At 38.8% G+C, this 27,150-nt stretch overlaps 3 protein-coding genes across 5 annotated transcripts; 1 reads left to right on the top strand and 2 right to left on the bottom strand.

The window, feature by feature from the left end:
* On the top strand, positions 1 to 22,511 carry RB195_007181 (uncharacterized protein; the record flags this gene model as incomplete). Its single annotated transcript, XM_064180681.1, has 19 exons — positions 1 to 55; positions 7,121 to 7,195; positions 7,252 to 7,427; positions 7,591 to 7,698; positions 7,852 to 7,965; positions 9,004 to 9,106; positions 9,208 to 9,299; positions 9,396 to 9,499; positions 9,611 to 9,734; positions 14,956 to 15,042; positions 15,123 to 15,227; positions 18,125 to 18,239; positions 18,309 to 18,468; positions 18,525 to 18,606; positions 18,678 to 18,800; positions 18,859 to 18,939; positions 21,403 to 21,513; positions 21,915 to 22,081; positions 22,145 to 22,511. 19 exons carry the CDS (start codon positions 1 to 3, stop codon positions 22,509 to 22,511), a joined length of 2,349 nt encoding a protein of 782 aa, XP_064037533.1.
* Positions 22,512 to 23,260: 749 nt separating this feature from the next.
* RB195_007180 (uncharacterized protein) lies at positions 23,261 to 25,688 on the bottom strand (the record flags this gene model as incomplete). Of its 3 annotated transcripts, XM_064180676.1 has the most annotated exons (4): positions 23,261 to 23,414; positions 23,801 to 24,249; positions 24,514 to 25,532; positions 25,610 to 25,688. In XM_064180676.1, 4 exons carry the CDS (start codon positions 25,686 to 25,688, stop codon positions 23,261 to 23,263), a joined length of 1,701 nt encoding a protein of 566 aa, XP_064037530.1. The 3 variants fall into 3 exon arrangements, with proteins under 3 accessions (XP_064037530.1, XP_064037532.1, XP_064037531.1); XM_064180677.1 differs by lacking the exons at positions 23,261 to 23,414; positions 23,801 to 24,249 and having other exon boundaries at positions 24,460 to 25,532; positions 25,610 to 25,670; XM_064180678.1 differs by lacking the exons at positions 23,261 to 23,414; positions 24,514 to 25,532; positions 25,610 to 25,688 and having other exon boundaries at positions 23,782 to 24,180.
* Positions 25,689 to 25,791: 103 nt separating this feature from the next.
* On the bottom strand, positions 25,792 to 26,565 carry RB195_007179 (uncharacterized protein; the record flags this gene model as incomplete). Its single annotated transcript, XM_064180675.1, has 1 exon — positions 25,792 to 26,565. One exon carries the CDS (start codon positions 26,563 to 26,565, stop codon positions 25,792 to 25,794), a length of 774 nt encoding a protein of 257 aa, XP_064037529.1.
* Between the last annotated feature and the right edge of the window lie 585 nt (positions 26,566 to 27,150).

Raw genomic sequence — 27,150 nt, 5'->3', positions numbered from 1 at the left:
ATGAATATTACGAGGCACCGCAGTAAGGTGCTGAAACAGGTCTTCTCCTTACCAGGTGCGTCTTTTTATTTGGTTTTTTTAAGTTTCTTTCGTCTTCATAAAAAAAAACTGTGTGCCTCAACAACTTCCAAAGTTTCAGTTGATCAAAACAGTGAGCATACAGCAGAAAACAAGTGAATAAGAAAAAATAATGAAATACTCGAAAAATAGTAAATGGAAATCATAATATTTTGTTTAGGCGAATTAGAGCTTATCTCATGCTTCTCTACGTTTTGCTCTGAAATGTTTCACAAATTTTAAGACTTTTTAAAATTTTTGAGTTTACAAGTACATATATATGTAAATGCATGTAATGTTGATATAATTGTATGGATTGTTGAAATTTATTTTAAACTTTACTTTACTCGTTCATTTTTCTCTTTTCTATACGTCTTTTATATTTTCCGTCTATATTTGTGTATTCAGATTTGCAATTTGCCCATATTTTTTAAAATTATATTATGCTGTTTTATATGAACTTAGCCTTCATTATTTAAATTATTATCCTTATTGATCCGTTTTTTGTGCTTTTTTTACAGCCGGTGCAAAAATCCATCTTACAAAATAATTTTCACTTACTTTTTGCTAAACTGCCAGAATTTCTCCTTCCAAAATTTATCAAAACAACGATGGAAGTCTCAGCTCATTGATTTTTTATATTTCGATATTCCTCATCAATTTTATGATCATTTAGTGGATTTGAGAAAATAATTAGCCTAGAAAAAGGGGAAATTGTCGTCCCATAATGGATCCTTTCTCGAAAACGAACAGAAATATGCCGAAACCTATTAAAATGTCATGTATTTTGTTGAAAGGATGTAATTACACAGGAGTTGAGAGGAGTCAGAAAATTATAATTATCACATTTTTATTAGTTTGGGAAACATGTGTTCTGAGCAGAAAATTTGCGAAAATGAGAGGATTTTCTAATTTTACCCCTGAAACGTTTTTAAATTCCAATAACATTTTTAAACGGAAAAACGGAAAACGGTTTTTAAACGAAAAAAAAAACGCTACTCTTAATCACATTTACAATTCATATTTTCATATTTCATTTAAAAAATGAATGGAATACTGATAAAGGTAAACAAGTTAAGACTTAACTTATTTCCTAGAAGAAATCATTACGTCGTGCATCAGGACTCTGGCAATTTCTTGCTCATTACGTTAATGAAATCCTCAGAAAAGTTATTAGAGATTGGGATATATAAAGGTACAGGAATATTAAGAACGTAAAAAAATCTGCAAAGTTCACTCCCAAAAATGATCTGTACGTATTTGGCACCGCCATCGATTTCCGTCTGATCTATGGTCACGACAAAACTACTGGAAGTTTTTTTTTCTCAATCTTGAATAGTTTGAATTCGTTTTGGCGATTGTAGTCTCAGCTCGAAGCAATAAATGAGTCACGAGAACTAGTGGATCTGTGGTTAGTAGAAAATTGAATTTGAGTATAAGCTTCGAAGTATCCACCAGCAGAAGCTGACTGAAGTTTCATTTCTGAACGAATTGACACTTTCATTTAGATTTTCACCCACAAAAAATCCATAAATCAAATCAAAATTCAAATTTAAGCTCAGATTAAAAAAGTATATTGTCTCTGGCGTATTGTGCGTAATTCGGGGATGCACCAACGCGTTCGATTGCAGTTCGAATCGTTTTAGGTTTATAACTTCGGGTCTAGCCTATACAATGACTTGCGAAGGCTGGCCGATGATCAAGTCCGTGCTTTTATCCTCCCAGACAAGTCTGACACCAATTTATCGTTCCCGGAGGGATGAAAGGCTTGGTTCGCACTAAGATGGTTTCGAACCCTCGACCGTGTGGCTACAACGGACCTTTAACCGGCTGTGCCACACTCGCTCCGAGTATTACTTTATTTCTTCACAATCAAAACACAAGATGGGCGTGATGTAGTCGGTAAGAGGTTCTTCCGTGACTGAACGATCAATGGTTCGAAACCGCCCTAGTGTCTATCAAGCCCTTCATCCTTTCGAGGTACCAGACATGTCTATAAGGATAAAAACACTGACATGATACATCAGCTCGTCCCCGCAAGCCATTTGTAATGCTGCACATTCGTTCATAAGCCTGAAACAATTCTAAATTAAAGTCGAATGCGTAGGCGCATCCCTATAGGGTTTGACTAACGCTGTGCACTTTAATTTTTTATATAAAAAAAAGCCAGCGCGGTATCAATAACTGAGGGGAGGGAAGAAGTAGAGAGTCTAGAATAGCATTCGAATTTCGTATTGAACAGTTTTTCAGCAGCCAGAATACAGTATTCATCTTATACTTATTTATTAGTATTTATCATTTATATATTAATCTTATAATTTAATTTATAATTATAATTATATTTTTTAAGAATAATAATCAATATAATTGTAATTTTTTGAAAATTCATAATTAATTATTATTTAATTTATAATTATATATTATACAATTAATTTAATTCATGTACTATTAATCTTATATTTATTTTATTTATTGCGACAATGAGCTATGCAATATGTACTTTTCAGAACTTTTACTCTGAAGTTTACTTAAGCCGGAATTAATGGGACCACTTAAAGTATTCAAATTTAATGAAGCTTACAGTCAATCAATTTAGCAAAGTTTTGCTTTCATTTTTATTTTCTCACAAAAAAAAATCCAAAAAAATATCCACTTACTTAAAGGAATATGTCGTTAGGTGGTTATTGGGAAAAAAAAGTTAAATTGAAATTCCTGGTCTTTTACATAGCAAATATGTCCTAACATATACGATTTGTGCTAAATTTGTTTCACTTTGCTTCCTCGGGCTTGGCGCAATTTGAGACGCTTCGCTCTTTGTCATTTGAACACGTCTGGCGCCGACACGGTGACTTTTTATATGCATTTTTGCTTTTTCTTCAGTATTCATCTGCTGGCGTCTTTTTTTTCTCAGAAAGATAAAAAAATTGACAAATATCACAAATACAATCTGTTATTTTACCTCCTTCTTTATTTTGTTCTTTCTCAATAACGATCATGAGTGTTTAATAATATTTTTTTCGTCAAAATTTAAATTATCAGAACAAAAAGAAACTAACTTGAAGGACGTTGTTTTGTGTATTCAGCAATCAAATAGCACCAGTTTGCTTACAAGTTACAGTATAACACTAAAAGTAAACATTAACTCTAACAATGTTTTTGAACAACAACTGTTTGCGTAATCTCATCTCATGTCCTGTTCAATGTCACATCCTGGGATCTAAAATTTTCTAGCAACTCCGTCTCCATCTGGTGTCGCAGTTTTCATAAACTTATTGAAAAAACCGGAAAATAATGCCGCATTCCGTCAAAATAGTGGATTCTTGACGGAAAGTTATTCTAAAATTTTTCTCTAATTTTTTCTGTAGTATTTCAAATATAATTTCGGTCCTGGTCAATTTAGCAACCCTTTTTATAATCTCATTTCATGCTCTGTTTGTGTGTTTCCTCACATCCTAGGATCTAAAAATTCATAGCATCAATTTGCAATTTGATGGACAACTCTAAATTTCGAAAAGTTAGAGTGAGTAAAAAAATGGAAGTCGGCATGCGGAACAGCAACATTAAAAGGATAAAGGATAAAGTCACTGGCGTACCAATCCAATCGGGATGCGCCAACGCGTTTTACTGGAATTCGTAATCGTTAAGGTTCTGGAACGCATGTTGGCCTATACAATGACTTGCGGGGGCCAGTCGATGATCAAGTCAGTGTTTTTATCCTCCCAGACAAGCCTGGTGCCAATTTATCGAAACCGGAGGGATGAAAGGCTGGTTTGCACGAGGACGGTTTCGAACCGTCAACCGTACGGCTACAGCGGAGCTCCTGCCGACCACGCTATACTCGCCCAGAGCGACATTAATTTTTAGTATATTTGCGTCTCTTTTTCCCCAGTTTTGAGGAATAAAAATAGATTTTTTGAAGCTTTGCTGGTACAAGGATGAGATCAACAATGTAATTACTTCATTATCAGCAACATGTTGCCAGATAGGGGGCAAAGCTTTCCAGAAGGAGTAGGGCTGTGACGATAAAAATTCGTTGAGTTTTTTTTTGTTTTTTTTTTGACATTGACATGACATTTTTCTGGTCATCGAGGTTTTTAAAAGTTTTCCAGCTTGCTTTAAGGACCAGAACAGGTGATAGTCCGATGGGCCAAGATCCCAGCTATAGCTATGGAGTGGGACTTGTTCGTCCAGCCCAGGTCGCGGTCCGGAAATCGCGCGTCACCTTTGCCGTGTGAGATCTCGCGTCGTCATGCAGCAGTGCGCCTTCGAGGTGTTTTGGGCGTTTTTTGAGCACTGCATGGGCCAGCTCCTGGAATTACTTCACCTAGAAATTGGAATCTAGAAAAAGAAAATTGTCGCTGATTATCTGATTACCCTCCTGGAAAATTCAAAATTTCTAGAAACAAATTAGAATGAGAATATGAAACTTGGAATTAGAATCTGAAAGAGATAGAAAATATATGCAAAAACTCTATGTCAAAACGGTTCTTTTTTTGGTACGAACTTCCCAGTTAACGAATATGGGGATCAGAGAACTATTCGCAACATATTGACTTCGTTTTATGGCGAAACTACCACCTAACGCATTAGAGAAAAATAGTTTTATTGACATACAGGTTTGCTCTGCATCTCAGAAGTTTTTTTTCCCCGCACAGTCACAATATCGCCGAATGCTGTAATTGAGAAAACGCCCATTCAGACAAAAGCATTTTTATCAATGCTCGATCAAAATAGTTCACATACATAAGGGGTTCGTGTTTATTATAATATGTACTTTCCTGGTAGATGTAGGAGAAAAATGAACGTTAAACAATTTTATCTTGATGTGAAACTTGTTCCAATGTTAATAACACTGTCGGGGACCACATTAAAAACGTTATTGGAATTCACAACCAACCAGTTATTTCGCCTCGGCGTCGAAATGTTAAAGTGACGCAATACATAGAGGGTAAAACCCCCCGTAAGTTGTATGAAACCAAGTTGAACTAAAGGGGTCTATCGATTAATCATTGGTGGTATAATTTGCAGTGGATTATCAAAGGTTCTTGACATTTCTCCGTTCTATTTCATTTTCCTGAGTGAGTTAGCGTTGCCATAAGAACCCAGGATCGACCTTGCTGAAAAAAAAACTATTTTTTTTTCCGAACCTGCCTAAATTTCTGTTGCTCCTTACTCAATTAGTTATCTTGAAAGATAACATTTTTCACTTCTCTATGTTATGTTATGTTGTTTTATTCGCCGTAATTTGTTCTATTCTTTTTTATTTTCTTATTTATTCTATATATTGTTTATTTAATTCCAAATGTTCGGGCCTTTCTCCCAAAACTCGTTCGGGAAAAGCCTACGGGAAAATTTCAAAAAATTTTGTGCGACTGAAAGAAGGAATCCTAATGCTGTTTTTATTTTTCTCTTCTTTCTTCTCTCCCCTCTGTAGTGCGCACTCGACGAGGGAACTTGACGCCCGGCAACGCATAATGCCTACTTTTCGGCGTACGAGCTCACTAATTTCAGAAATAACTAGTCGGCGGCAAAAAGTTTGCAAACATCTACTCCCGCATAACATATAAGATTTGACCTAAGTGATCTAATCAGCCGGCAGACATTGGGACCTGACGCGGATGCACACTTCATCTGAACTGAACACATATAGGTGTTCGACTCCCTGCTCGCCTACCCTGATTCTCGTCGGAAGCCTAAAGGGGACCCACATTTGCCTACCTTATTAGGACGCGAGCGTAACTTATAGGCTGCAGTTCGTTTCGATACAAGGTCGACAATATGTTGAAGTTTCCTACTACTTTCCGCAAATATCGCAGTATCGTCTGCGTAGACGGTCGGTGACTTTCTGAAGATGCTGAGACGATATCAAGAAGACATTGATTTACTTTTCATCGCATGATGTCGTCGATGGCGAAACTGAATCGTATCCATCCCGGTGGCCTTACTCCAGTTACCTCCTTAAAGGGTGGTGTACATCCGGCTGGTGTTCGAAGTGCAGTAGTTGTTTGTTGATTCATATCATCAAGTGGGGGAACGAATTTCCGGGAATCTCTTCGGGATGTAGTGCCTTGAAAAGCTTCGATGACGAGAGTCGAAAGCGGAGTCAAAGTCCAAAACGGGCAACCGCAATGGCTTCAAGCGCACCTTGAACGCCTTCCTGATGATGAGCACCTTTTCAATCATAGATTCGCGCAGAAGAACTCTTGAAATGGCAGCTCTTGTTGGAGTTCAATCGACGTCTCCGTCAGTTTACCGTAACAAACTGGGTAGTTGCTGAGAAAGATTCTATGCTCTTTTTGCTTCCACGCAGTTGACTTTCTTTCGCAGGCACGGCGTAGCGCGCAGTCGGAAAGAGATTCCGTAGTAGTGGGTGCAGCATGATCGGCCGGAGGTTCGATTCTGACCTAGTGCCAACCAAGCTTTTCATCCTTCCGGGGTCGATGAATTGGTACCGGACTTGTCTGGGAGGATAAAAACACGGACTTGATACATCGGCTAGCCCCGAAAGTCATTGTACAGCCCAGTTACACATTCGTAAACGTCAAACGATTCTGAATTGAAGTGAACACGGTGGCGCATGTGAAGCGGATTGATTAACGCCGGACATTTTATCCTTATCCTTTATCCTTTCTTTTGCGGACTTTGGCGGGGTACTGGACGACATCAGCTTACACATGGAGATCTTACGCTATATAGCTGTACAAAATATTTAGCTCATACATTCCCAAAAACATACTAGAATGACCCATTGATTTTATTACAAGTAGCACCACCGCGAGCAGGAAACAGTCATACTTTTGCTATGAGCCTTCAGTAAATTTCAGTTCTGTAAGTATGTGGTAATGATACTTAGATAGCTATATAGTGGTATGATCCCTTAATCAAAGTCTGAAGATTAAATCGAAAATAAGTGATATGATTCCAGAGAATTTTTCTTCTACTGACTGAGTTGAATCTTTGTTTGCTTGACGTTCCTTTTTGAAATCACCACTGCATGATTAATGGTATTTACTATGCTCTGTGTCTCCGTCAAGATAGACAGAACTACGTTCAATTACTTCAGGATCCGTTGACCGCTCAGGAAGCGCTATTGTCGCTATCACTCCGCCAGCTAACGATTCTTCAGCTGCTGCTCATAGTGAGATATCTTCTTTTTTTTCTGATTACCAATCCCAAGGTAACAACTTTTTCCAGGATCATCACTGTCTGATATCAACGGTGTTCTGCTCCACTATGAGGATCTCGTTTCCGTGCTCGGGTACTTTTCTGAGATAATCAGCGAATACGCTAACGAGAAGGGTCTATGTGTTCTTATCGATGGCAGGAGAATGCCTCCAAAAGCACTCAAAAACGTGCTCAGAGCGTCTCAGGTATGTCTAGAGGGAATTTTAAATGTGCAAAGTTTCTGTAACGTAATGCTTAGGCTTTATAAGGTTATAAGGTTGAAAATACTGGGTAAGATTTCCACAACCAAAAACCCAAGTAGTCTCTCGGCACTTGGCGACTGCAATTTTTTAAATCGATCTATTCCAGCAAGCTTTCTATCATCAAATTCGTATGGCAATTATCGTCCAACCGGATAAATTCCTCCATCAACAAAAAATCAATTTAGATTTGATCATGGAAGGATACGAGTTCAGGGTAAGAACGAATTTTTCCGCATTACTCCGCAAGAATTTTTCCCTGGTTGTTTTGAGACTAACAGAATGTTGTGTACTTTTAATGTTTATGACTCGGTTCCTCTTATTTTTATCTGTTTTGCATCCAGAATCATAATCGAAGAGTCTATTTTAGACGTTATTGGTCTCGTTGCACAAACTTTCCAAGTACATCGACATCTCTCAACTTCCGGAGAATTTCGGTGGAACGTTTCCATACGACGCCGAACAATGGTGTATTGAGCGAGAGGTAGGCCGTATGTTAAGGCCTAAACGCAGTTGGAAAATATTTTTGGTAGAGATCAGAGATGACAGATAAGCTCATAGTTCTTTTGAAAAGTTTTGTGTCTTCTTATGTATGATTTTCTCGAATTTCCTACAACTTTTTGTTCCCTTCTTGTGGCTTCCATCCCCAAAATTCCTCTGAGACTAACTATTTTGGAAGCAGAGAGAGAGAGGGGGAAAAGGAAAGAGAGAGAGGAAAATGTACCCAACCATTCTTTTGCATCACGAGTTTAGTTTCTTTGTAATTTTTTTTTTGCTGTTCTTTTGTATACGTAAACATAATCGGCGCCGAATGGGTTCAACGTTATCAGCGCGTCGCGTTGAGCCGGCAGAACACATTGGACGTCGACTATAGCTACATGGTCACTCCAACCGTTCCTAGCATGAAAATTTACTTTAATTTAAATTGTTTACTTTATCCAATTTTCGGTTACTCACCATTTCATTGTTTGTCTTACTCGCCCATTTATTCGTCCCCTTATTTACTTATTGAATTAAATTCGTCTTTCGTCCGAATAAATATGTCTGGGATCAAATCGTTTTATTTCTAGTGTGCTAGTGAACCTTATATTTATATTATATTATTTATACTTATTTGTCTTATAATTATTTATATTCTTTTATTTACATTACTATTACTATTACTATTATTATTATTATTATTATTATTATTATTATTATTATTATTATTATTATTATTATTATTATTATTATTATTATTATTATTATTATTATTATTCTACAGTCAATAATCCAGAGATCCCAACTGACAATTAATCAAAGATTATTTGATCATAAATGTGAAGTCTGACGTAGCTCGCGTTTTAGAGTTAAGCGACTCCTGTGCAGCATGTAAGAGAAATTTGATCAAACGTAATTACTGCAGTAATTTTTTTTCATTTTAGCTAATATTTCATGAAGGTACACGAATAATTTCCACTCACCTTAGGCACCAAAAAAATTTTCCATAAAATTTTTGTCGTCAATTCTATTCGCATTGCAGAAAATTGAAAGTATGATGGCAGAGTTGAACAACCTCCAACAGGATCTCATTCAATCTGATGGTCGTCTCCAGATCTCTCCGGATGATGTGGCGATTGTGGCCGGTAGGCGCAATATTTTCGCTTTCCTTTACAGTCATCCCTTTAATACCAAAACAATTTTGAATGTAATGAGAAATAGAAAGAAAATGTAATGAAATCTATAGGCAAGAAGTTAGTAGCCGAGTTGAAGAAATCCGAAAAAGTTCACCACGACGTAGCGGCAAAAACCTTGAGGATGAAGATGGATGAAATTGAGGTGCATTTTATTCTTTTTTCCCATACTTACATGTAACATTATTTCTATCAATGTATATATTTTACGTTAGTATTTTTGCATACGAATATCTTACAGCGTATTGCCTCATTACCCCAAAAAGAAGCCGAACTATCCAGATTAAACGCTGAAAACGAAGAAAAATGTCGAATGCTTGAGGAACATGCTGAAGGAGTGAATAGGTGGGTCTAGCGTTCGCTAAACATCAACGGCGTATAAGCTAAAAAAAATCGAATTTGAAATCCTTGCCTCTTCGAAATCAAAAAAGAAACCCTTATGGATACGAATTTCAGGCTTCTGGATTGGATTGAAGGTCCGGGCGAGAAATGGCTACTTACTTTACATGAAATCGGTGAGAATAAAGATGAGGCTCGGCAATTAGTCAAAGAACATCAGCAGCTTGCGCTTAAGAGCAAGGTTAGTACAGATTTTCACTGGAAAAGAGGCAAAGGGCAAGATTGCACCTCATCCTCCGGCTATAAAAATAATTAAAACGATTTAAACCTTTGATTAGGTCAAAATACTTGTTACCTTTACGGCCTACACCTACACATAGAAGGTCCTGAAAGTGTTGGACCGGATGAGTGATGGTAACTTTCTCTACACATTACGGGCCTAATGTACGTAGACACATGCTTGTAGTTATTTTCTCTTATTTATCTAATTCTATAATTTCGACAAGGCTCACTATGTACTGTTCTTTTCATACTTTGTTGTAACCTCTGGGTGGGACCCCAATGGGTCCGAGCTAAAGAACGTGTATTGCGATTGGATTAGATTGAACAAGGGGAAATTGGAAAATTTCTATTTCTACGGGTTACCATTTGTTCCCCATTTACATTTCTCTGCGACTGATGATTTGTTCGATATTATCTCTGTATCACATCTGTGGATTTCAACGTATCCTTGATCCCTTTAGTGTTTTCGAAGAAAATATTATTTCATATCAATTATTGGGATCTAGACCATCGTTTTGTCGATTATAATAGAGTATTGAATTGAAATTAGTAAAAGAACCGGAATATGAAGAGATATACGGATTTCTGATTGAAATTTTTCAAGTTTATATCTTTATTTATTTATGTTATTACTTTATTAGTTTCTTTTGTTTATTTTCTCTATCAATTTTCTATCCAATATGAGAGAACTATTGCTTGGTTAAAAAGAAATTCAACCAATTTTTGTTTTTTTAAAAGCAGTTTTCTATCCGATATAAGAAACCCATCGTCTGGTTAAACGGTAATTTTTGTTGGTAAGCAAAAAACCAAATATATATATATATATAAATGTAGATAAAATGGTATAGGCTGCGTTGAACATAAAGATGGGTATTGAAAGGAGAGGGAAGTCTCATCTCTACAGAACTCTTACCTCTACAATTTTGAAGATTTCCTGAAGTATTTGATGGAAGCTACATATATAACCCTGTTTTTGATGTGATTTCGAAAATTCCTTCCTTTTTTTCTTCTACGATTTGCTGTGAGTGATTTTTCGGGGAACACTTCTCTCGCGCTAAGTTTACTTCAATTTTTTTCTACTTTTTTCTTCTGTTTCGTAATCGTTGGACATGGATGCTTTCGTGGAATTCATGGAGCATACAAATTATGTGCCATCATTTCTATACCGTAAATTAAGTGCTTCTGTAAATTCTTCGTGCATGCTTTCCAATTTTTCTTTTCATTCTGCGCCCTGTAGGTGCCTGAAATAATCGAGTTTTTTCTAATGGGATACTATGAATACACAATTTGTCCATGATATTAATCGAGTTTTTCAGATGGGGTACTGATTTCACACTATTTGTTTTCGTTTTCTCCGAACTTCTGCGCTATTCTTTCCAGAAATAGTTCAGGAATTCGTGGACTTTGTTCGTTTACGAGCATATTTCTGTTCGAAGCTGGCCGTTACCAGCTCTCAGCTGCTGTTTTGCTGCTGATTCGCATACAAACTGCACTTGAACAGGAGGCCGCATCAAGCAAGCTGTGTTTTCACAGCACGCGACTTCCGAACCGCACATCCACAGCTCAGCCAACTCAGCCTCCCTATTACAACGATGCACTTTGCCATCCATTCGCCGGCACACGTTCCTCTATGCCCTTGGTACACTTATGCTTCTACCGCTGCTGCTGCTGCACGCATATTTTCTTCTACTTTTTATCAACCACTGTTTTTAACTCGTTCTGGTGGTCACAGCGCTAAGTTTAAGTGCACATCAAAGACTCGAAGGAATTCTTTTAGCACACAACTTTGAGAAAAAATTCAAACTGCAAGGATTCAAGTTGCTCCAAACATTGTTAAACTGCTCATCTATGCATTCCACTATAGTTTAAAATTTTAGGATTCTGCATGCAGCTATTTTTGTCGAGCGTCGTCGAGCTGTGATAGCAACTATTCATTTTTTACTTTTTCAGTTCAGTACTGGTAGATACTGGGAGGTTTCTCGAAATAAGATTTCGCCTCATCATTTGAATGAAAGTCGAAAATTTCTCGTCAAAGCAATTAGAGTTTCAGAAATCAGCACACCATTGAATGAGATTGTCTTCAAAAAATCTTTCAAAAAAAAAGGAAAGAAAGCAAAAATTTGAGAAAATGAATTTTGTAAATTTAATCCAAAATTACGCGTATACCTTCCATAAATGAAAGCTTTTTCTGTCCACAACGCTTCATTCGATTTTTTTACTGCCACATGCCAAATGCAGGAGTTATTTTTCAATGGATGTCCGTAGATGGTACATACATAGGGTGGATCCCTTTGCGTCTTCATTTTCAAAATCAAAATTTACTCAGTAATATTGTTGCCATATAATTACGGTAATATTACTATTAACTACTGGTACCACTATTACTTTTACCGTTAATTTTAATGTAAAATTGTATAAAAGAGCCCGATTTCCCGACTCAAATCTCACTAATCATTCCGTTTTGAACGATCGATGTCTATAGAGCTAACTGCTAAAATTTCCTTAACCTGACCTGTACCATTTCTTCTCCATGTATTCTTCTTTTTGAAACAAACTTACCTGAAACAAAAAAATAGATATTTTAAAATTTCGTTTATTTTCATCCCATTGTAGATACGTAGATACCCCAATTTTGCGAAATGAAAGTTTTTTTCTACTTACTGGGAACTACTACCACTAATCCAGGCTTGTTCCCCTGGAAACTCGGAAATTCATTGGAATTCAGCATCAAAAACAATTTTAAATTAATTTTTAACTTTACAAATTTTACATAGCAGTTTTACATTACAAACAATTTTACAATTTTTTAAATTTTACTAATTTTACAATCTTTTTTCATATTCAATTTCTCTTGCAAGTGTTTCTTTTTTGCATACATTCCTGTCAGCAAGAATGATCGACTCTCGCATGACTGCAATCGTCGATGAAAAACGCCTCTCTCGCTGATGGTGGATGGAAAATCAGGGTATCTTTGATCGTTCTGTGGAATAGGAGAACGAATAGAGGAAGAAGGATGAAGTACTTGGCGTTGATCACTGCTTTTGGGACATATCAACCTTCTTGACTTCAATTTAGAGTTTTAGAGGTGTATGAGCGCGCATGGGACCCACACTATGAGTTGCATTGCTATCTAATGCGTCAGCGTTGTTGTTAAGGATTTTTCCAGTTGGATAAATGCGCTCCAACAGAAAAATGTACCTTTGCTGGACACATTGGTATAGAATAAAAATTTGTCCGCGGACAAGCACATCACACAGCGGAAATATGTTTTCACACGTTTTCACACTAGAAATGTTTTGTAACGAACCGTTAGGTCCCGCAGCGAAATGTCCTTGCACTAAATTTGCGTCAGCTAAGTTACTAAGTAGTATTTGATAGAACGATTGAAAAAAAAAACCAACCCCATACAAAATAAATAAAAGGTCACGTAATGAAAGAAATATAATATATTTGAAAAACAAATCATTGATAGGTTCATTTCTATCGTATTTATCCTTCTAAAGGCAGATACATTGGATAACAGCGCTGGTATTAATCTGTCAGCTCCGCAAGCATAAAAGGTTTGATTGGCAGTGGGCGATATCGAGCAACCGATCTCCCGGCCTGAGAATGAACCTCTTTCCTTTGCGCTACTCCCGCACTTTGGAATCTAAAGTAGTAGTCTATATAATGATACATTTAGAACCAACTTTGACTTGTCATTGATCAAAATTTCACACAATTCTTAGTTCGTTGTGTTTTCTTCTCTCTTTTAACACAAAACTATTCTATTTTATCGCACAAAGTCTGTAGATTAGGTGAATTTGATGTTTTATATTTCATATCTTTCTGTCTTTTTATTTGTTTTATCACTTAGAAATGGATTGTTCGGGAAGAAGCAAAGCTATCCAATTTTTTTTTTTAATTTTTGATTTCTATCCTTGCTTTCGTGATATCACTTAGACCGTTGTAATTATTAAAAACGCATTGCTCAGTTAAATATATGTCATCAAAAAATCGAAACGTGAGTGTCGTAAGGCTAAAATGTTAGTGAAAATTCCTATTTATGCCCGTTAGATCCAAAACATAGATATTTAGAATACTGTAGATATCTTTATAGATCCGTCGGTGTTGTTTCTCAGTTCAAAAAAAAAATGAGGCAATATATTTTTACATGATGAGAAATATATTTGAGCAAATACTTTATGAGTCGGGGAGGAGCGTTGTTGGCTGTTCAGACTAAAATACACACATACATTCTCAGTGAAACATTTCATTACATAGAGGAACATTTTTCGCCCAGTCACATAAGAAACTTCTCGGAGGTTCTCTCGATCGCTCGATCGATCCGTCGTGGTTGTGGCTAACAATTAGAATTTTTCTATTTTTTCACATCTGTTTCCACTCAAACAGCATAGTAATGGGATGAAGCGGTTTGCAGCAGAGCGTGGTGCGTGAATTTCAGATCCCATGATCCATGATCGTGGGATCGGGTGATGGTTGACTGACGCCTTTAGTAAAAACATTCTGGATTCTTCTTCAAGTGTTTTTTTTCACAAAGCATCTCTTCATTCATTCTTTGTGGTTGCATTATGTTGTATTGCGCCTTCGCTTTCTTTTTTCCTTTCTTTTTCTCGTATTCCGACTTTCTTCTGCTTGCTCTGAAAATGAAAGTCTTTCCAGTTGAATAATTTCGGGACCGACCACGACATAAAAAAGCTTTTTGTCAGTTTATAGATGTAGATAGGTCAAATATTAATTCAAATTTCAAATTCATTATTATAATCACTATCACCATTATTATTATGTTTACTATTCAGTAATTTTTGTATATTATTTTTTATTGTACTTCTATTAACATCATGTTATTATATTCTTAGGTCACATTTTCGTTTAAATTAGTTCTTTGATAGTTTATTTCTTTTAAATTTTCATTTATCATCAAAACATTGAAATTGTCTGTTCAAAAAATGGACATATTGTCAATTTACGAGCTTTATCTGAAGATGAAAATTCTTTTATGTGAGACCGCATTTTATAAACTTTTATTTCGTTTTTGTATTCTATTTGTATTTTGTACAGTGACATAAAATACGAGAAAAAAAGAATAAGACATGGAATAGTTTTACAAAAGAAAAGTTCCTCCTTTGAGCAATGTAGGGAGCAATTTTTCTCTCTTTTATTTTTCCATCCATTTTCAGGAAATCGTTTCTCAGGCGGACGAATTAGCCGATTTAGCGTCTCGTTTGATGGCCGCAGTTCCAGCCCATTCGATAACACTTGAAAAGGTTTTTGATTTGATTGGTCGCCTTTGAATACATTTTTCGATTATCTGGATATATAGCATATAAGTAAAAGATGTGTCCAGGCTCGGGAACAAGTACGAGGACTGGCAAGACAGTACGCGAATCGAGTTGAGCGGCAGACAGGAATGGCACGACAAAGCGAGGAATTCCATACGAAGATGAGCGAGGTGGGAGGTTTCGTATTCTGTGAGCATACTTAAGACCCCTGTCATTGCTTCAACTCTTCATTTAAAAAATTACTTTGAAGAAGATCTAACGTATTCGGTAAAGTTTATGTCCATGAAAGTTGAGGAAAACCATGATTCTGGTTTAAGGATGTTCGGACAGAAATGCGACTTTTTATGCATATTTTAAAGTTTCACACAGAATCAGTATCAATATTTTATTGTATAATACATATTCTCCGCAACTATCAACAACACCTCGCCAACGTTTTCGTAGAGAGTGGATCCTCTCCTTGTAGAACTTAACCGACTGCGAGTCAAAGAATTTAACCGTCCAGATGCGCACATCAGCGAAGTTGTTGATTTCTTCTCGATGGGAACCACAAAATCCCAATTTTATCCGAACACGCTAATAGTTGCGAAGCACTCGATACAAAAAAAGATTATTCTTCCTAGAACATTTTTTATTTTCCACTGTTAGCAAAGAGAAGACTCTTTTCCTCTTGACTTGAGTTTTTACTTTCAAAAAGAGCGATACAATGTTCAGTGCTCTGCTGAAAATTGAAAATGGTTTCATTGCTATTTTTTTCTCCTAGCAAGTTTCTGCAATTACATATGTATTAGAACAACCATCGTTAAGGTTAAAGATCTCTTAAAGGAGGTGGAATAACAGTCAAACTTTAGCTGCTGAAATGGAGACGGAACTTTTTTAAAAATTTTTGACAGTTGGCGTTCTGGCCGTAGAAATTTTTTGACATCAACGAGTACTGCGCACTTTTACAGGAATAACCTTTTTAGGTTTTACTAAGCCAAGCAAGCACATCCAAAACTTATTTCATCAGAAATCCATAAACATTGAGCAGTTCTATCTAACATATTCTTCTATCTGTTGGAAAGTTTCAATTAGCGAACAGAAAGAATACAGATTCACTAAATGACTTTTCGTGAGGATTATACAGACAACACAGCTTTTACATTTTATATATACATATCAAGCGTATAGGGGCTGGTGTGGTGTAGCGGTTAGAGGTTCCGCTTCCTGCACGATCGATCGGAGATTCGAATCCGCCCTAGTACTCACCGAGCCTTTCACCCCTCCGGGGTCGATAAATTGGTAGCAGACTTGTCTGAGAGGATGGAAGCACTGACTTGACACATCGGCTAGCCCCCTCAAGTCATTGCACATATTACAGATTCGTAAACCTCAAGCTATTCTAAATTGAAGTGAACGTGGGGGCGCATCCCAGGCGGATTGATTAACGCCAGACACTTTATCCTTTATCCCTTGATCCATCGAAACGTAAGTGGTTGTCGTTTCGAGCGCAGTCGGCTATGCAATTGCACCAACCTTCACGTCGTTTTGTCCCAACTATATTACTGTGCTTGAGCCATACATACCCTTTATTTAGCGCACTCGCAGTGCGCTTTCTAGTGTCTTCGAGGATTTCTTGAAGCTCTTTTGGGTCAGCACTGACCGCATCAAAGTGATCGCCAAATCTTTTCATGGTTCCCCTTCGTGTAACGGAGCTTTTACGCTCGTCTTTCACCTTATTTTCTGGGAAAATTTTAAAGAAGAATTTCTCCAAAAAATATTTTGTTCGACTAGTAATAGAAGAATTCGTAAAAGGTTTCCCGCATGGCATCTGGAATGTTTTTTAAAATTTTGTTTATTGCACCTTGTCTCAATTCGTGACTTTTTAAGTGAGTAAGTACGGAGATAGCACTCCACGCAGGTAGATCCTTTGTCGTCCTATCAAATTTCAAAGCACAGATAAGACTAGAGACGAACAACAAAGAGTAGGACTCTCCTAAGCTTGAACTATAGCACAAATCCCACCTATCCCATCAGATGGCTGGACCTGGTTTTTATGCTTTATAGAGCTCAGTCGAAAAACTGAGCAAATCAAAAGCTAGTATAGATATCAAATACATAAATATTGTTAAGACATAATTAATAGTTAATTAATTAATTAATTAATAATAGATAATTAATAGCTAAGCAATAAATATTCGATTGATTCCAACATCAGTCGGACAGGAATAGTTTAGGTGCCAGCATTGACAAGCGCGAGTGAACATCCACTCAGAAGTAGTGTCGCCAAGCGTTTATTAGCTTGTGGAAGAAAGCAAAGCGAATAATTAGTTTTAAACTTAAGCATGAGTGTCGAAATAAGCTGGTCGGATTTCTTTAGTTTTTCGCTGCTTACTGATACCGTTCTGGATAAATGTCTTGACACTAGCTGCTTTTTGCTCCAGTTCTGAAATATACATCATCCGCGAAAAACAAGATAGGTTGAACGTTCCACAAATAAGAAGATAATGACGACTTCCCTAGAAAACTGAAAATATCACAAAATAGGGGAATTGTTATAGATTTGGCAGTTTTTTTTTCTTACTTCTCTGAAAAATTTGTTAAAAGCCGCGTATCACGATAGTTGTACACGCTCCAGTTTCCTTAGCAGCTTATTCATTGGTTTTACTTGACTAGACTCCTGCGCATACCTTATTGATTTTCGACCACTTACATGTGGATCCGGCGTGTGCAAGGGTGGCGCGTTCAAACATACCTTGTAGGAACAAAAGCCATTTCCCACGCCGTTTTTCAGGGTGATTGGTGAGAATCAGGCGGGGCTAAGCCCATACTTGTAGTCCACACTCCAAACTCTATATTTTCCGCCAACGTTTCAAACTACGTCAATCTCGTGATACGATGTCTTTGAAGCAATTTTATTTATTTATTTATTTGTTCACATACACCAATGGTACACCAAAAAAAAAGAAAAAAAAGAAAACTGTATGAGTGAGAACATAGATTTGTACAATCAAAAAATTAATTTACACTGGAATTAAAAAGGAAACTTTTGTATTTCCGCCAGACGTGAGGCTTCTCTTTTTTGTAGCTGACAAGAAAAACCGATGTGCTTCTGGAATCGTTGTGCACAGATTTGATGATGAACGACTTAGCGGCTGTGGAATCGGAGAAGAGTAATTTAGAAGAGAAAGTTAGCGCAATGGGTGAGCGCTGTTCCATTATTCCATGTTTAAGACACAGAACACCTACGAAGTGATGGTTAATGATTGCAGAGAAGATGTATGAGAGTGTTACGACATGTGGCGCATCATTTATCGACGATCTTTCCGCTGAAGAAGTAAATGTGCACGGAAAACGTGTAATCCGAGATTATATGGCTGGAATCGTTCACGTTCGCGAGCAACTTGCAGCGGCTAGAGAGAGGAGGAAGAGGTGAGCAATGGGTTCTTGTGCGCCGAATCGATAGATATCATTACTATGGTTTTCAGATGCCTTGAACTTGTAGATGTTCGACGTCTAAAACTTCAACAATTTACGCAACTGTTCACATGCGAAAATGACGCACAACAGGTGCATTTTCTCACATATAATCAAAAATCAAAGAAAAATCAGGAAATTTATCTATGTTCATTTATTTAAAGGCGATAAAATGGTTGGAAGAACTACACGAAACTCTACTGACGGACTATAATCAAATTGGCAGCGCGGAAGATGATCTTCGCTATCTCAGGCAGGATCGATTGAAACTAGAGGAAACCGCTCGAGTAAGATTTCTCATACAAACATATCGATTTCCAACGATGTCTACAAAATCGATTACAGAGCACCTACGAGTACGGTCGTCAATTGTGTCAAGTAGCGCTAGTGTTAAGAAGATCACTCAGGATGGATGTAAACAATCAGGTACAATTGAAGTTTTCTTTTCAACCATGCTTTTTAGCTCCTTCATACTTCTTCAATTACGTTCGCACACTATTTCTTTCAAAGACATTCTGCCACGAAATTGACGATATTGGGAATAGGAAAAGATAGGGTTAGGGAAGTAGATCAGAGGTATAAGCGTGTTCACTCTCAATTCCCTCTAATCGTCCTGAAGAATGGCGTGGGAAACAACCTTCCTGCACGAATTTTCCTACGAGGCTCCTCATTACGCACCACCTTTGTACGCGTGCCGCGCCTGCAAACGATCGGACAAAAATCAATAAGGCTCCCTCAGCAACCCATTCAAGCAAAGTGAATGGATAGGCTGATGGGGGAACCGGTGCAGTGTATAGGGCTGGCGCGTTGTAAGGTGCATCGTAGGAAAGTTCGTGCAGGAAAGTCGTCTCCCGTTCCGTTTCTTAGGAGGATTAGGGGGATTGGGTGTGAACATGCTCATACCGGTGATTTACATACCCATGTTATCCTTTCACGGAAAAATCTCAACATCGTCATTTTCGTGATATGCTGCCTTTAAGCCCTGTCTTCTTTTCTTCTATGCGATTTTAGCGAATCGTTGGTTCATTAACTTGGAAATTTCATCCTCATACATTCCAGCATGTGTGCGAAGGAAGGGGAAATCCAAGCAACTGTAGTGCAGTGGTAAGAGGTTACCAGTTCACCTGCGCTTTCAGGGGTTCGATATCCTCCAAACCTAAAGGAGGATTACATCCCTTCAGGGTTTATAAATTGACACCGAATCCAGTTTGAAGACATTTACTTAATTTAACTAGCCTCCACAACCAATCGTATACGCGTTTATAAACCTCCGCAGTTCTGAAATGAAGTCGGACGCGTTGGTGTCCATCAATTAGAGTCTTTTACCAATATTTCCTGTAATATTGAAAAAAAAGAAATTGAAAGAATTAGTCACTTCACGTAGAATTGTTAATAATAAATTATTGATAATTTTACGTAAAGGGACTTCTAATAATAAATCTAATAAATAATAAAATTAATAGTAGTTTCTCTATTAATTGTTTTTATTATTAGTAGTCCTCTACATTTACTTACGAAGTACTTTTAGTACTTTTTTATTAGTAGTTTCTCTACTTTTTTTCAGTAAAAAGTTCTTTATCTTTGACAATGTACCTACTTGGGGATCCGCTGTAACCATTAAATGAAGCAGATGAATCGTAGAATAAGCCACTCTGCGAAAATGATCCTCCATGGGAACATTTTTGATCCTTGTAATAGTTCCGGAAGCTCTAGACACTGGGTATCGAAATTTGGAATTCCTCTACCAAGATTTTCCGCGTAATTTCTGCGTCCCGGCGACAAAGATGGTTAGTTGTAACAATTTGCGAGCATGATTGATGATTATTGGACGCTCGTGTAGCTGAGCGCTCGCGTATGGCAAATTGGAAACCTCACTGCTATTGGGACACCACTGCTTCCGCTTTACCTCCTATGGGGATGTCATTACACTTAATAAGACTATTTTCATGTAACCTCATTATGAAACAAAAAAAAAAATTTGCCAGGAAAGAATACGAATGTGGCAGCTAGAACTGGAAAGAGCAAATGATCGAATACTACTCCAACTATCTACACATCTAAAGTGAATAAAAGAGAGTTCTTCAGGTACCAATCAATCCGTTTGGGATGCACCAACGCGCTCACCTTAATTCAGAATCATTTGAGGTTTACTCTTGCGTGTATGGCCTGCAGAATGACTTGCGTGGGTCAACCGATGTATCACATCAGTGTTTCTATCTTCCCAGACAAGTTTAGTACCAATTTATCGACCACGGAGAGGTGGAAGACTTGGTTGGCACTAGGGCGATTTCAAACCATCGATCGATCGCGCAGTCGCGGCGGAACCCCTTACCGACTGCGTAACACTTAACTGACTAACCTTAACCAGCTTAAATTACAGCTCTCCACGTTAAATTATGAAAATTAAGATAGGTTTAAGAAAATTTCCTTTTTTTGAGCTTCGTTGAAATCAAAAAACAACTACGACAAGTTAATTTGTACCGCGTCCTTTATTTCTGTTCTTTCTATTGTTCCTAGATGATCAGCTCACTCGTACAGAAATCATAGAACTATCAGACTCGTCGACGATCAGATTGAACTGAAACATCGATTGATCCCAGCAAATCATTGTAAAGACCGAAATGGTTTTTATTCTGAACCGAAGTCGAATAGCGCATTCCAGAAGAATTTATGAAAGCGATTTTGCCGCCGACAAAACCTTTCCACTAATGAGTTCTGCAGCAATAGGTAAAGTAAAGTGTGTAAAAGCATGCTGCCGCTGTTGTGAATCCTTAATTTGCGAATAATATCCAGAAGGATTTTGTATTATTTATAAAAACAACACTTCGTAAAAGTTCAGTCGTACATTTTATTACTAAAATCGCTCTTATGTAGAGTTATGATTTTAAGATTGGTCTCAACGAGAAATTGGAACGAACATGGGGACGTCTATGCAGAGCACTCAGTGAAAATGAGGCTAAACTTAATGTCACGGAAGCTTTTAACACTACCATCGTGGAGGTGAGAAATATCACTGTGCTTCACTTTCTATGAAATAGTGGCAAAGAAAAAAAGAAGAAAAAAAGGAAGAGATTCGTACAGTGATTCGTCATAATAATTTTAACAGTACCTCCATAATGTATGGATATTCTGTTTATTCTTTATCTTTATTATTTTATTTTATCATTCTTATTATTATCATTTTATTTTATCATTTTTCATTTTATTATTATTTATATTACTATTTATATCTTTGTGTTTGTGTCTAATTTATTTAATTACTCTCTTATTTTTGTTTATTTATTTGTTGTTCATTTCACTTGTTCATTCGGTTTTTTGTTGACCGCACCAGGATAAGCATAGGATCCAGTTTAGAATTTAAAATCTCACATCCTCGATGAGAGTGCCATCCTTATTTAAAGGTGAACCATCGAATCGACGAGTTGGGCAGACGAGTGAACGAAGTTCGAGAATCACAACGTAGTCCGGAACGAATCTGTGGGGCTGAACGTAGGCGACTCGGGAACGATGTCCAGGAATTGCGACATATCGCCGATATGCTCGTTGCGCAAATAAACGCTAATCACAAGTACGGCGCTCTGTTTCTTCCATTTCATATAACTTCCAGAACTGAATTACTGAACCATTCCAGTGTGCCGTCGGAAACACGCCAAACAGCGATCGCTTCCATCAAACGAAAGGTGGACGGAGTGGATGCAGCTCATCGACGAATGGAAAGCCTATTTATAGAGACAAATCCGGAACCGCCTCGGACGCAATCCCTGCACAGATTAAGCGAATCGGCTGCTCATCCGGAAGAGATGCCTCGATCCTATTATCATCTGTCCGGCACACCTCGACGACCTTCCGTGACCATAAGCCGTTCGAACCCGTTGAGTCCAGCAGCGGGTGCTGCTGCTGGTGGTGGTGGTGTTGAAAATCGATCCTGGCGCAGTGAATTTACTCGTGAATCAAATATAGGAAGTATTCGTCTAAGTGATACAGAGAGCTATTTATAGTTGAATTTTTTTCTTCAAATTCCAACTGATTGCGGTGCCGTTAAGTGATCTGTGTTGAATTGTGTGATTATGCTAATGTGATTTACTACTTACTATAGAGTTCAGTACGCTAGTTACCGTTCTCATAGACAAATTGACGGTACTGGAGCTCATCGTACATGCGGGAATTCCATGGTTCAGTCTAGCATAATGCATTTACCACAGGAAGCAGAGAATCTTTTTCTTTTTCTTTTTTTTTTCTTGAAAAACCATTGTATAGGTTTGTACAAAAGAATAGCTTTTTTTTCTCAAGATTTCACATAAAAAGAATATTCTCTTTCCGATATATCACGGTATTCTTTGATGGGACGTGTGACCTGTGATGTCTCTATCCGTTGGTGGTGCAAACTTCTGCTTTCCGTGGTAGATTGCTGTTGTCGTCGTCGTTTCGTGTACTTCCGGTTGTCCATATTTTATTTAATGTACAACTTTCTATTAACAAAAATATTGATAAAGTCTATACTGTAAGAATTTTAAACATCGTTAACAAGTGCTAAAAACGGAACCTTAAGCAGTTTCTCAGTATAAAAACAAGTTTAATTTTATTAATTAAAGTATATGAGACAAAGTGCTTAATACCGGTGGGACTTAACAGAACAGCAAAGACTATATGGATTTTTCTCTAAACAGCGGATTTTCCTTATTTTACCCCGACAAAATTGGACTGATATTAATAAAGTATTGTGGATATTGTGGTTTTGTGGAGGGTTTTAGTGTCGATCCATGAGATCATCTTCGACCATTTCATTATCGTTCCTACGAAGAGAGTATGCATCCTGTTCCTTTTTAAATCTTTCAGAAAGTATTTCCATATGACTGGCTTCAAATTCGATATAATGTGGAAGTAAAAGGAGCTCAATTTCCCTGAAATGGTCAAAATTGTTGGAACTGAAAAAAATAGACTAACATTATAAATTCACAACATTTTCAAATAAATTATTCGGTCAAAAAGTTGATGGCGTCTGCCTTTTCTAACTTTATTTGCGACATCTCAACATTTATTTATTACACATACTTACTTAGATACTTAGATGGTCCGTCTTTACTGGACGTGCGGGCCCCAGCATCTCTTCTACTCGTTTCGTTCCCTCGCCGTTGTCATCCAAAATGTTCTCAAGTTTCGTGAGTGACGTTGACGAGGTCCTTGAGCCGTATCCAGCTGAGCTCTCAGCTCGCCCATCCGTGTAGCGAACGCGTCACCCATCTCGTTGGCGGTCTCCCTCGAGAGCGTTTAGCATCTCTTGGGATACATTCTAGCGTTCTTTTTGTCAATGTGACCGGCCCATCTATGTTTTGCTTTCGATACATATTTCACTGAGTCGCGAAGACGATACATTCCTCTTGAGTCGGAACTGCGAAGACCGGCTAGGTGTTGTCTGCGCCGGTTAAACTTCAGAAGACATCTCTCAAGGGCTCTGTGGGTAGTAAGTAGCTTCCTAGACGTGGCAGCGGTGTCTGCCCACGTCTGCGCTGCGTAACAGAGCGCTGGAAGAACTGTCGAGTCGAACAGATGGGCACGAAAATCTTGGTCCGTCAGTTGGTCCGTAGCTTCGCTGACGGCTGTGAATGCTACCCATGCTGCCATCATTCTTCTATTCATTTCTTCCATCAAGTCGTTTTCCATGTTCATAGAACGTCCGAGGTATACGTATGACGAAGTTCCCACGATTGTGGAGCCTTCAAGTTGTACGCCTCCGTCCTAGCAGTAGGCGTTCTTCATGAACTGTGTCTTCTTTCTGTTTATTCGCAATCTTATTCTCTTCCCTGCTTCATTCAATTCGTTGAGCATCGTTTCTGCTTCATTGGTACTGTTCGAAAAGAGAACGATGTCGTCCGCGAAACGAAGGTTCGAGAGAAATCTTCCACCAACACGTATGCCCCTTTCATCCCAGAAAAGTGATTTCACTATTCATTGCAATGCAGCCGTGAACAGCTTCGGCGATATTTTATCGCCTTGTCGTACCCCCTTTCCAATGGGTATGGTGAGGGAGCGGTGGGAAAGCTGTATCTTTGTGGTACATCGATCGTAGTAATTGGCTAATGTCCTCACATACGAGGCGTTCACACCTTGATCGACCAGCGCTGACAGTGTTGCATTCGTTTCTACGCTATCAAAGGCTTTCTCATAGTCGACGAAGGTTAGAACAAGGGACAGGCGGTATTCCCGGCAAACTTCTATGACCCTCGACACGGTCTGGATGTGGTCCAAGCAGCTGAACCCCTGACGGAATCCAGCTTGTTCTTGAGGCTGGGCTTCATCCAGCGTCCTAGATATGCGGGTGAGGATGATCTTGGTGAATACGTTGTATAACACGCTCAGCAACCCTATCGGACGGTAGTTCCAAAGGTCCTCTCGGTCACCTTTCTTACGGATAAGAACGGTTCGCAAAGTCTTCCACTCGTCTGAGATCCTTTCTTTCTGAAGGTAGGATGTCATGTGTGCCGCTAAGATTACATGAAGCTGATGGCCACCAGCCCGAAGAAAGTGTGCTGATATAAAATCAGATCCGGGAACTGTGTCAGGCTTCATGCTCTTGATAGCGACTCGTACTTCCGAAGGGAGAATCCGTGGTGGAGTTTCACCAGTGGGGATGATCGGGGTTGACACAGGAGTTGATGAACGGAAAAGGTTCGAGTAGAACCTCCCCGTAATGATTTCCATCTCACGACGAGAAGACATGCGAGTCCCGTCTTCGCTCAGCAAGGCTGCTAGCGGAATATTACATTCGCGGAGATCCCCGCGGCACTTCTTTGGACTCGTTCTTTTTTGTGCTGCTTCCAGAATCTTCTTCTGCATGTGTTTCGAAATATCGTCCTGCAACGCTTTTCTGCAGCTAGTGTTTGCTACTAACCGCTCAATGTGCGATGCATTCGGATCAAGCCTCAAAGTCCTTCTTCTTTCCAACAAGACGTGGTGCTTGTCGAAATTCGATCCAAGTTTGTCGTGCGCGGCTTCGAGGCTCAGCACAGTCTCGTAATCCTCTGAGCAGCATCTCGTAGTCCACGTTTGGGTCCTCCTCGATGTGCCAGTCACCTTGGGACAAGGAGTCCTCGAGTACCTAAGTCGTCGTAGACAACTTCTTTTCTCCTTCGTTGCCGATAGCAGATGTTCTTTTCCATCGTGTGGCTAAGTCGCATTTTCGCACGAAGGAAAAGGTGATCAGAACCACTACAAAAGGATGGTACTACTGATGGTACGTCAAGTAGACACCACCTCCGGTTGCTGAGTAGGTGGTCGATCTCACGAGTCGCGCAATTGGGCGATTCCCATGTCCACCGACGATGATATTTTTTTCATGAAAAGAGAGTTCCCATGAAAGAGGCGAGCGGCGGACAACAGGCCGGCGAGACGATTGCCATTTTCATTCCTGTCCCCTAGTCCAAATCTTCCAATCCTGACAACGAATTTGTAGGAGGACTTCCCGTTGCGGATTACTTCCTCCAGCTCCTCGTAAAACGCGTCCAATTCGGCTTCATCAGCTGCTGATGTTGGTGAATAGCAGTTGATGATACTGATGGGTTTTTGGCGCAGAGGGCGGAGGCGAAGAATGGCCAGACGAGGTGACAGAATCTCGTGAGAATCGACAGGATGGACGACAGATTGGTGCACAACAAAACCAACGCCGCCTACATTTCGCGGCGGAACCTTCTCTCCACGAATGACGAGTGCACCGTCATTCATCTGTCGTACGTCGCTCCTTCTGCACTTGGTCTCCTGCAGAGCAATCACGTGAAATTTGATACGCTCTGCAGCTCCGAGAAGGGCATGCAGATCAGCGTCTGTGGACACTGTTCTCGCGTTGCAAGTACAAAGCCTGAGACAATCTCCATGGCGAGTCGTCCGTGTGTCGCCTTGGTCCAGAATCAATGACGTCCTGAGCAACCTGAGATTTGATCGCCTCTCACCGGTCGCCATACCGTCCGACGTCTGAGACGGCAGGGCCCAGTGTGCAAGGTACTCAAGCAGTGCACATGCTGGAGGGCAGTAAGACTTTTCCCCAAACTTAGCAGCCATGCCATGGCGAGCTTAGCTTTCACCACAGGTCGTCGCCCAACCTATATGGATCAGAGAGCCACCTTGCGACATTTTGCCAAGACGGTGGCGAATCTTAGAAGTGGTTTACTCTTAGCTAGGCTTCCGATTCCGGGAAGTCGGAATGTCAGATGTGTCGAATTCCTTCTCAGCTTGGGAAACTCTGCCGGAGGAAAAACCTCCACTGTGCATCGCAGTTCGACGCCCAGAGTCACCTCCACGCCACTACGAGGCGGTAAACCGTTGTGGAAGTATCACACATGGATTTCTTTACTATTAATTTTTACATATTATTTTCACTATTCGAGCACCTTCTTGCATAGAAATTGTAGGGTAGAAAAAGTTCTCGATCTGTTGTTTTCCACTTCTCCAGTGCATGAAATACTTTTCTATTTAGTACTTCTATTTTTTACCTGCCTTCTTTTTCTTATTACCTTATACCTTTTTTAGTTTTAAAAATTATATCTGACAGACGGCGGCTACCATAGTCAATATATTGCTGAAAATGTTCCCGGAAGTTCTTCGCCACTTTTCGGATTACCACAGGCGAAATGGCATCGATTATTT

The sequence above is a fragment of the Necator americanus genome, chromosome I (genome assembly GCF_031761385.1).
Source record: "Necator americanus strain Aroian chromosome I, whole genome shotgun sequence".
NCBI lineage: Eukaryota > Metazoa > Nematoda > Chromadorea > Rhabditida > Ancylostomatidae > Necator > Necator americanus.
This window is presented reverse-complemented; position numbering and strand designations above follow the sequence as displayed.